Genomic DNA, 11,790 nt, shown 5'->3' on the forward strand with positions numbered 1-11,790 from the left:
CAATTTCTTTTTCTTGTCGAGGCTGATATCTGTAAGTTGATTTCAGGGTGCCTACTATATACATCCATGTATAAGTTGACTTCATGTATAAGTTGAGGGAAGGTTTTGGAGCCAAAATTATGGATTTTGATATGACCTGTGGATAAGTCAAGGGTAAAACTTTGGAGAATGTAACAAAGGATATAAAGGAAGAAGCAAAGGAAAACGATGCCAAAGAACTTCTGGAATATGGTGGCTGTGCAATGTGGTGAGGAGTCAACCAGGCACAGGTGGGGCTAAGAAAATGCGTACATATCAAAAAAAAATGTAAAGGCAACAGTTAAGGCACAGTATTAATTCGTATCTAAAAAGGAACCACCCTTTTCTCTGAGTGGAGTGGCAAAGAGCAAGAGCTTAGTCTGCCTTGGGAGAATATTAATGAAGAACTGATCCCTCTCTTTGTGCTACTTTGAATGTACCAAGGAGCTGTTGCTCCCCCTATTTTCCTACCTAGGCATTTAAAAAGTTCAGAAGCGGAACCATGGCAAAAAGTGTAGAGGTGCTTATTGCTTCTTTTAGGTTCTTCCAAGAAGACTAAGCTCTCACCTTTCACCACTGAGTAGAGAAGGGGATAGTTCCTTTTCCCATAAGAGTTAAGGTACAGTCCTTGCACTGACCAGTGAATAAGTTGATCCAGAATTTTTGAGCTGATTTTTAAACTAATATTTCTAGACTTAAGCATTAGTATATACAGTACTTTGTTTCTTGCTCTTATTAGTGTGATTCTGCAAAGAAAGTTAATAAAAGGTTATAAATTAAATTGTTGAACAGAATGTTTCCCAACATACAGTAATGACTTCTCCCCTGACTTCCTCATAGTCAAAATAAACCTTTTTAATTTTAGTTTTAATACAAGTGGAATTATGTGAAATCACATGATTAATAATAATACTGTCCGGTAACAAAACACTTACCCAAGAGTCATTTCCACTAAAGTATTTGAGCTTGGATACACTGGATTAATTGTATGTTTGATCCCACCAGAAGCTGCAAGCATCTTATGAGGCAAATTTTCTTGTAACTGCAATGAATATATGTCAAAATAACTTTAAAACCAGAGGCACAGTGATCATATATTTCTAATACAGAAATGCTCACTCTGAGAAATAAAATTAAGCATTTGATTTAAAATAACCCTGTATGCTACTGTTATTTATGGTTCCCTGATTATGGAATTTCACAAATCCTTACCTCCCAGGTGGACAAAGTGTAATGCTCCAGGGTGCTGGACTGCAGCTCCAGCCGTTCCTCATTATCAACTGCTGGTTAGGGCAGATGGGAGTTGCAGTCCATCAGACATTTGGAGGGCAACCTTTTTCTCTCTTATACATACCTAACTAAAATCTCTAGATACAACGACAATAGCAACACACAAAATGTATGGACTTTTGTAGGCTGAAGTAATTAACAACACAGAATACCTGTAGGTATAAACTGTAATTGCTCACTCCTTAGTAATGTTACTGTGAACTGACTTTCTTTTTATTCCCACCCTTCTCTCATGCATTTGCAAAACAAAAACAATTAAGAGTCCTGTGACACATTACAGACAAACTAATGTATTATACCATAACCTTTTGGAGATTATATGTCACTTCATTAGATACATAAAATGTTACCCAGAATATCAAGTATATACACAAGTGGGATGGCAATCACAGGGGTCAAATTAAAGGTACAGACAGTGATAGCCAAGAATTAACATTAATCACTCACTAAATTATTTCTGGATGGCACAAACATAAGAAATCTGCTACTCAGTGAGCCAATTAACAGCTGAAATTCTGCATAATACCTCATATGCATTTACAGTATCACAGGACTCGGTTATTTTTGCTGTAACAGAAAAAGACAAACATGGCACCCCTTTGGAAATCATTCAGTAATGTACTGGTAAGTGAGCAATTTTGTTTCCCTAAACTCAAAGATGTTATATACCAAGCACATATATTACATCTAATGTGGAAGATTTATACATTAAACTAGCAAGCTTTGGACATTTATATTCTCAAAGTGAATGCCTTGTCCAGACTTGACATTTTATTTGATTCTTACTTCTTTTCCAGTTTTGGAAAAATGGCAATTGGCCCTGTCTAGTTTCATATAGGTGTAGGTGCTCCAACAAATGCAGACTTTTCCCACACTTGGTGGACTTGTCCAAATATAAAGCCTTTAAACCATCTTGTGTTATTGGAATTAAAATTGGATATACAACATCTTTAAACCCTGTTTTAAGGTTATATATATAGTTTTGGGCATGTGAAGAATCAAGAACTCGTTTTTAATTTATGAAAAACTGTCAACATTCTTACAGTTAATAAATTGTTAAGCAATCAGTTTCCTGAAATAATACTGAAATTATAACAGAAATATCTGAAATTAATTAAAATTTTACCTGAAGTTTTCACTGTGTCATTATTACTATTGTGTTTTGTATGTTTCTAAACTTTAAGCGTGCATGCAAGTTGAGTTCAGTGCTGTAAATTATATGTTAATCTGCAGGACTAAACAATAGTATGTTTAGTCCTGCAGGTTAAAGTTTAGAAATATTCAGAATACTGTATTAATGATACAGAGAAAGCATCAATATATTAATAAAAGCAAGAAACTGAGTCTACACCTCTCTTCTCATTACATGAGGAATTCTACACTGATGTGTTTGGCTCTGACAGGTGCAAAGAAGATATAAAGAACTTTAATACTGAACACTGATAAAGACAGCAATTGTCAAAACATTACAAGCCTTTGCTCTATTGTTGGCTTGTTTAAATGTTCTAGTGAAAAGATTAATGCCCAGTGTACCAACAGTGAGCCTTCAGTGCTGCAAAACTGTATGGACTATGGATTCACTATGTATGGATTATTGTTTGTGTAGCTCTACTGGAATTTTTTTTTAAGTTTGTTATACATAAACACATAATTCTTGAGTTTGCTGTTTACTAGTTTGTGAGTCACATCCTATAATTCCCCCCCCCTCCTTGTGATGCTGGAGCATCTGATAAATGTACACCAGAGATATAAGAAACAAAAATGAATTGTTGCCAAATTCTGGGAAACTAAATGGCCTAGTTATAAATGTCTGCCAAGTTAACAATTACTTTTTTTTTTAAAAGTGCTTTCTAAATACCGACATAGCATAATTAAGAAGTTTCACCTTGTTTACATAGTCCTGATATTTGGAAACCTCTTTTTCAATATCAAAGCAGAGTTTTCGGAGTGCCAGTAACTGTTTCCTTAAATGGAGCATCTTCCTGAAAATAAATTACATGTTTTTAAACAATGTTTTTGCCAGTAAGTGTTGTTATTACAATGCTGAATACATCACAAAAGAATCTTGCCTCATCCAATCCTCTGCCTTGTCCAAGAAAGTTTCATATTTGCTGACACATTCTTCCTTGAACAGAGTCATGGCTTTTGTAGCATGTATAAACAGCTTCTGCCTGTAGCACAGAAATAAGAATCAATCCATTGCCAGATCACTTCCAGATATTCCATTTTGTCAACTTGATGTTTAAAAATACATAGAATAGGGACGTAACCACTGAACAGGAAAAAAGCAATCCTTTCAGTAATGCAGCCCACAAATATAGAGCAAAACAGATGGCTGTAGCCAAGTTGTACATTTTAATAACTAGTGTGATTCCCCGCACCCAATAATAGAACAATTGCTATAGTTATATTAGTGCTCCTTTACACTTGACCCTTCACATTTGCAGCTTTAACTTTTGCAGATTTGATTACTGATGGATTCGATTAATAAGTTTCTCTCTAGGAATCTGCAGCTCCTCTTGAGTCACTCTGCTGGAAGTTGACCATATGAGTCACACTGGAGGACCTACAGACTCTTAGAGAAAACACTTCTCTAGGCATTTGTAGGTCCTCCAGCACAATTCTATGGTCCATTTCTGATAGATTTGGACCACAGAATTGCGCTGGAAGACCTAGAGATTCCTAGAGAGGTATTCTCTCAGGTTAAAAAAACAAAGGGTTTTTATTTCTGTTTTTTCCACTTCCACGGGAGTCCTGTGCCCCTAACCCCAGCAAATGTGGAGGGCCTGCTGTATTTTGAACTGTATTGTCACTATAAGGCATAAGATGGGAATTCTTGGTCCTCTAGGTGTTTTGGACTACAGCTCCCAACAATTCTGATCATTGTCCATAGTGTCTTGGGAGTTGATCTAACATATCTGGAAACCATCAGGTAGGAAAGGCTGTGGTACACTATTCTCAAACTACTGTCCTCAAGAGTGATGAATCACATTTCACTTTGGTATGATCTTTATGCATGTGCAGAATTCAAAGTCTTGAGAGCTGCAAAATGACTAATTTGGTCTTCAAGTGCTATTGTGTAATAATTTGTCATCACTTTGTCTGCACTTGCATCTGATATAGAACACAGTGGGGAAAATCTGCTCCAGGCTCTCTGGGTGGGCAATGGATATGCATAATATTAAAGACAGCTAAAGTTCTCTGCACAGTGGAGGGTTCAACATGGTGGAAAATAATCCTCAAAATAATAATCTGCACATGGAACTGTCCACATGGAAGGGACAAAGAAGAATATGGTAAGGTAAAGGCAAAGGAATACACACCATCACTAGTGGGGATATCATCTGCCCTGCTGGTGCATGACAGCCAGGGCTGAAGGCGTGAGCTACATCATTTCTGTCACTTCAAAGTTCCCTTCCCCATTATAGCAATGAGATGGTGGTGGAATTAGCTACATTCCTTCCATAGCTGGCATTGCATACAGAATAGTTAACATGTAGCAGATTCAAAGGTAGCCCTGCCCACAAAATGCCACACGTACCCTTTTACTTACACACATATGCACACAGACACACATTCTGTCATCAGCATCCATGGGAAAGGGTTTTTTTTAAAAAAAATAAAATTGATATTCTCAGGCTTTTGGCAAACAACAGTATGATGCACAAAAATGATAAAAAGAATGCAAGCAGTCATAACTTATGTTTTCCACAAGGACTGCAGAAAAAATTAAACAGAGGACAACTGGAACTATATATTACAAAAATAAAACCTTTATAGGCAAGAGACTTACTTGTCAAATTTGTGAATTTGTTCCTCATTATACAGAAGCCCTAGAAGTTAAAAAAAAAGATCAAATGAAAGTGAACAGTGAAGCAATGGTTTTTTATTTATTATTTATGGAATGACCATTTTTCTGAGTGATTTATTAGGACATCTGTCTCTCTGCTCACTGTATAACAGTCAATGCTCATCAATTCACAGATTTAACAATGATAATTTGAAGCATAACAGACTGAAAGATACTTACTTCGTTCTGCTTTATCTTTTTTAAACTGGTAATAGATATCTGTTATAGAACTCAGCAGCACTTGTAACCTTTCTGGGCTAAAAGAAAGTGGGAAAAATTAAAGATATAAACATGAATGAATGTCAGTATATAGGAACTTTAAGGCAAGGATAAGAACTTAATAAGATATATCACTTACTTTCTGTCTTTGGGATGTGTTCCTTCCTGATTTGTCCAGCTATCAGAAAGCAGACCACTAGCAGAGAGTTTGTTTTTGATTTCTTGAAGACTGGTCTCTATCGTTACTCGTGAACTAGAAAGCTGTATAAATGCAACAAATGGAGCTTTACTAAACAAAAATGACAATGGTATATCAAGCATGTTATGAGACTTTTGTAACTTGATGATAGCTGAAATTTGGAACACAGCTGCATATGGAAAATTATGTTTATAATTTTGCAGAAACCAACAACCTTGTAGTAGCAGGGAGAAAATCAATTTCTCTTCAGAACCATCAGTTTTCCCCCTTAACAAAACATGGTAATTCTTGCCATGGGGAAAAGAAAATACTGTATATAATCACAGCCAAGAATCTGTCTGTATTCTGTAGTTACTGTAAAGATTTCTTTTTAAAAATAATTCCAGATTTGTGTGTGAAAAATATGACTGTCACTTTGATGCTAAATATCTCTGTTTCATTTTCATGCAATGCTCTTGTGATACTTCTTTAGTGCCAGTAAAAATCACATTCCCTGATATTATTCGTGCAGAGCAATTTATATGTTCCAAAGCAACAATATTTAAGATCACATACCTAGATTGCAGGAAGGTAAAAGATTAGGAAAAACATGAGGAGAGAAAAAAACATAGTAGAAGGAGCAATACACTACAAAAGGAATTACAGTGGTAAAAGGAATCAATGGGTGAGTTCAAGGGATTAAGAGTCATATATATGTTAGGGTACACAGGGAGTGACGATATCTTACTTTAAAAGATATATATTAGGAGCTAGAATAATACCATTTGCAAAGAGGTAAATTACCTAAATAATTCCCGAATGATACTAGACACAACCAACTGAAGAGCTTTAAGAATAACTCATAACTCAGAGTTGCTTCCCACATGATATTGTTTCTATCGGTAAACCTGGACAATCACAATGGAAAAGCAGCATGTATTGCTACACATATTTTGCACACTGCTGCTTCTACAGATATGCCAAAAAGACTTTCATTTTCACATGACAAAACACTCCTCACCCATATATACTCCACATATGAAAAATACAGTGTGCAGAGCTTTAGCAAAATTGCTAAAACAATAATCAATTTTCCTTTGCAGAAAAATACTACGAACACCAAAAATTTAAAAGAAAAGCCTTTATTGTGAATAATATAATGCTGTATCATTAAGACGTTTACCCGTAACACCTTTGAATGTATGTCTGAAATTTCATCCACTTCTGATGGTGCCAAGTTGATTTGTAACAAATTTTTATACCTGTTCAGGGAAAACAAGACAGAGACAAATAATGGTTTACATTTTTGTTTATCATGGTTAACTATGCAATTTTAAAATATTTCCTTTGGTGATACTCTTGAATGGAAATGTATATATTCATATTCTTGAACATCATTATACTGAGAAAGGCACCACAGAAAATAAATAACCAAATAAATAAATGGTAGTTGTGTTGGTCTTAATAAAGATACCCCCACTCCCAACTCTGCATATTGATTTGAATAATTTAGAGTTACAGTAAAAATGCTACTCTGGATTCAACCTAGCATTTACTATCAGTACATTGTGAACTTTGCAAAGCTTAAATTGATTTCCCTCAAAGCTGCTTGAATCCAACAGGATAATACAAGTCTACAGAGTCACTCCCATACACCTTGGCAGCAGTTTTGCTGAAGTCTACTTCTAACAATGGAACAGTTCAGGACACATGTTATCCTCTACTACTGACACGATTCTATGTGAGCTGTTTTTCCCTGTTTACACAGGATCCACAACAGAGAGCAAGAAGGGAAATGACTTGATCTGTCTCATGTTGGCATTCTGCAAGTTTTTTTTATATATCAAAATTGTGATAATATAGGAGAACTAGTTCTCTGGTGCCACACTGTATTCAAAAATGCCATACAGCAGAACTGCTTCAGGTCAACTGGGGTGCAACTGAAAGGATGACAAGATAATTTGCCAGGTAGAAAATACTTAAGTACAAAAGCTCCAACCAATATGGCCAACAATATTGTGAATGAAGTCCAAAACATCTGGAAGGCCAAAGGCGCTCAGCTACATTAATTTGTTTAAACATAGTGCCAAATATATCATAGACTGACATGTGACTTGTTAAGCATCAACAAGAAATGCAACAAGTTAAATAAAGTAAAAATCTTTGATGCCTGGAGTAAAATCCAAGCCGGCATTTCCAATTATTATTAAATGATCATTTAATTAGCCTTAGCCAGTGAAAGATTTATTTTTAAAACTACAGCTATTGCTCAGTTGAAAAGAACAAGCCTTCTCAAATTACAGAATTTTTTCAAAAGAGCAATTATTCTATAAGCTATGTGTTTTAATACTATACTAGTTTAACTCAATTTTAATGCCCGCTTTTGTATGTTTTTAACTACTGTTTTTTTTAATTTGTTCGCTGTTTTGTATTCCAACCTGGGAGAAAACATGGGATACAAATAAATATAATAATACTAGGAATAGTAATAGTAATAATACTCACATTTCCCCAGCCTTTTCTATATTTCTGTTGCAAAATTCCAGTTTGAGAACAACCTCTGTCTTCTTATGGAAAGTTTCACTGTAATCTTCCTTGATAATTTCACTAGAAAGCACACCAACTGAATGAGTATATTTTAAAAATGCCTATTATATACTATATGCATCCATTAACCAAAAGCTTTTTGAAATTTTTGCATGATCTTGTGTGATCATGCAATTCTAACAATTCTCATACAAATCATTACTGTACTTATATTTTTAAAAAAACTATTAACTTTCATGAAAAAGCATTAAGTACCAAATAGACTAAAGCTGCAATCCCATTAATAGATTGCATATTATCTTAGAAATAAAAATGCTCAAGATCATACTACTCTACATAGAAGCATTATGAGCTTAGATTGGATTTACATCACCATTATGCATCCAGATTTAGAAGACTATTTGAAATCAATGGGACTCAAGTTAGTCATGACACTGATTTGTCTATTCCAAGAATGACTATACCTGTATCCAATCCGCGTTTAACTGATACATGGTTCAATAGTTTCCTTTGAGTTATAGAAAAATACACTGAACTACAAAGATGTTAGCCGAAATACAATTGTTTGGGACAATTACAGTAGGTCCTTTGAATCAATTGAAATTAGAAGTATGGATTTACCATTCAGCAATAGACTCAACTGGTCTATTCCAGCTGGGTTGAATAATTAGATTAAAGCAATTGTGTGAAGTGATACAATCCAATAACTGCAAAAATATGCATACAGCAGGATGGATATGGTATGTCCTGCACAAATATCTTTTTAGTGATTTTCACCTTTCTAAGTGAGTCAGCATAGTGTACTAGTTTGAGTTTTAGACTTTATCTGGATACTGGAATTCTAATCCTTGTGCAGTTGATCTTGGGCAAATCACATTCTCTCAGCTTCAGAAGGCAAAGGCAAACTCCCTCTGAACAAATCTTGCCAATGTATCCTGATATTGTTTTCCCTCGATATGCACATTGTTTTATCCAGCTAGTTTGTATTGAGTTTTAATAGTTGTATGGTTTTAATAGTTTTTAATTGTAATTTTAGTAGTTTTATCATTTGATTATGATTGTAATATGTTATGTTTTATTTTGAATTGATTTGTTTTGTTCTGTTGTACACCGCTTTGATCTATTTTGGAAAAGCGGTCTATAAATAAACTGTATTATTATTATTAATAAACCCCTGCAATAGGTTCACTTTAGGGTTGCCATAAGTTGAAAATGACTTGAAGGCAAACAACAACATCAGCATTTATGCAAAGTGACATAATGCAATAATTTTACAGGTTTGCATAAAGCAGAATGGATAAGTTATGTCTTGAACAAAAATCTCTTTAGGGATTTTCCCCTTTCTAAGTGACAGTTTGATTATCTGGAATAAATACTGATGCCTGAGAAATGATGTTCAGCAAGATTCAAATAATGACATCACTTACATTAACCATCTTATTCCTTTTCGCATTAGCTCTTGATACAGCAGTAAAGCATGGGCAACTCTACAAGCATAACATACAACCCCTGTCACTGCCTGAAAGATGGGGAAAAAAGCATCAGTACGATACACTATAGCTTTCTACAAGCAGACGAATTGTAATGAAGCTTTTATTAATAGAAGATAAATATTTTAGATGAAGAGAATAAATGAAAAGATAAGTAGATGGAAATACTGGTTAATTTACAGGGTATACAAAATCATCTTTACAATTACAGTTCTATGTAATTCTATATGCTGTATATACTCATTATAAGTCTAGAAATTTTAGTCAAAAAATTAACCTAAAAAACCTGGAAAAATTACTGTACTTTAATTCCTGCATTCCCAGGCTCACACAGTATATATATACCCACTTTTTCCAGGCAAACATTCTCTGACGACGCCAGCCACAGATGCTGGCGAAACAGTAAGAAACTCTTCTAGAACATGGCCACATAGCCCGACCCCCCCCCATATGTACTTTAACCCTTAATACAAGGTGAAAGGCAAGAGCATAATCTGCTCTGGAAGCACTGACCCCCCCCCCTCCTATTCTCTCATCTGTCCAGCCTGCCGGGTGAGCACAAAGAGTTATGCCTGTTTTGTAGTTTTATAAGTTCTTTGTCACTGTTTTCCTTTGCTTCACCCTTTAGATTCTTTGTTACATGCATCTAAGTTTTACCGTGTACTTATCCATGTATCATATCAAAATCCATAATTTTGGCTCCCTAACCTGCCCTTGACTTCTACATAAAGTTAACTTATAGTCAAGTATACTGTATACGGCAATTGAAATTGTAAAGATAATTTCCAGACACTCTGTATGTTAGCCAAGTGATAAAGAGAATTAAAAGTGAGTAGGGTTTATAAACTTTAGGCCAAAGTTTTATAATGGTGGATCCTAATTATCTTTCAATTATAGATAAATAGACATGCTTTGCAGATTTTGCATTGTACTATTGGGACAAACAGTAACTACACAGAAAACAGGGAATTCAGATCATAACAGTGGACTTCAGATCCAGTTCTTGGTTATAAAGCAAGACTTGGGTGTTGTAGGGCTTATACTCATGAAGCTCACTTGCATTTACGAAGATACTTCTGCTTGATTAAGAATTCTTAAATTCCACTGACTTTCTCCTTCAAAGTTCCTGGTATATAGATCACTAAGTCTAATAACTAACTCTTTTTATGCCACAAATAGCTCATGTGCTTATCTATACCTTTGTTCATTATTTTAAGAAAAACCACAGTATGCACTTCTGTTCTATACTATCTGAACTCATTAGTAAATGTACCTCACTTCTGGGCAATAGTCTTATCACAGTATTATTATTAGATACTTACTTTAGCCATACTTGCATCACTATCCAAATCATAACGTTGGTGCACCTTAGGAAGTAGAACTGGAACAGATTTTTTAAATTAAACATTTATACAATTAAATATAAATTAAAATAAATACATGCATCCCTGCCCATTAAAGAGCAAAAAACAAATAAAAAGGCAATGTACAACAGAAAGAAACTAATGAATATAGATAGAAAAGCTGTTATGGGCATCACTTTAAAAAAACTTCACTGCATCAAAAGTGCTGTAAAATTTATAGCATCAGAGGCAGTTACAAGTAATCTTTGTGTGAACTAGCTCAAAGGATTCAGTAAACATGTATGTAATGTAATTACAACTTGCTTTTCTAGTCAGTATTATTAAAGGTAATATGCATTTTTTTCACCTGTTAGGCAACATAGTAAATGCAACATCTTAACACTGAAGGTCTTTCCCTCATGATTTCTTTGCTAGCACACTGTAGGTACCTCTACCAAGAAAAAGCTTAGATGCCACATATCCCTTGGAATGGAAGACTGTTTAAATTTTACTTCTTGAAAATGTAGCAAAACTAGTAATGCTGCTTTGCTCTGTACTCTCCAGAGGAAGAAGGAATATAATAATAAATAAATAATAAAAGTTTTATTTTTATACCGCCCTTCTTCAATCAGGGCGGTGCACAACAGAGTTAACAATACAATATACATCAGGCAAATGCAATATACAAAATACAATGTTAAGAATAAAAACCGGAACATAGACATATTAAAAACCATTACAGCCTCATGCCAGTCTAATGCTGGCAGAGGAGAAGGGGGAGAAGAGTTCATATTCTGGGGGAGAGATGTTCAGGGGTAGGCCTGCTCGAATAAATAGGTTTTCAACCCCTTCTTA

The 11,790-nt window shown here is 34.8% G+C and overlaps 1 protein-coding gene across 2 annotated transcripts in view; it reads right to left on the reverse strand.

The window, feature by feature from the left end:
• Positions 1–11,790, reverse strand: part of TBK1 (TANK binding kinase 1) — a 39,967-nt gene that overhangs the window by 4,848 nt on the left and 23,329 nt on the right. Inside the window, exons 10-19 of one of the 2 annotated variants that reach the window (XM_042468479.1) lie at positions 10,915–10,973; positions 9,530–9,621; positions 8,061–8,162; positions 6,748–6,817; positions 5,517–5,638; positions 5,339–5,415; positions 5,102–5,141; positions 3,378–3,479; positions 3,194–3,290; positions 954–1,060 (exon numbers count right to left, since the gene is read on the reverse strand). In XM_042468479.1, coding sequence (XP_042324413.1) covers positions 954–1,060; positions 3,194–3,290; positions 3,378–3,479; positions 5,102–5,141; positions 5,339–5,415; positions 5,517–5,638; positions 6,748–6,817; positions 8,061–8,162; positions 9,530–9,621; positions 10,915–10,973 — 868 coding nt within the window. Of the gene's footprint in view, positions 1–953; positions 1,061–3,193; positions 3,291–3,377; positions 3,480–5,101; positions 5,142–5,338; positions 5,416–5,516; positions 5,639–6,738; positions 6,818–8,060; positions 8,163–9,529; positions 9,622–10,914; positions 10,974–11,790 lie in introns of both variants that reach the window. The other variant, XM_042468478.1, reaches the window with a different exon arrangement.

This window comes from Sceloporus undulatus, chromosome 5 (assembly GCF_019175285.1).
Source record: "Sceloporus undulatus isolate JIND9_A2432 ecotype Alabama chromosome 5, SceUnd_v1.1, whole genome shotgun sequence".
NCBI lineage: Eukaryota > Metazoa > Chordata > Lepidosauria > Squamata > Phrynosomatidae > Sceloporus > Sceloporus undulatus.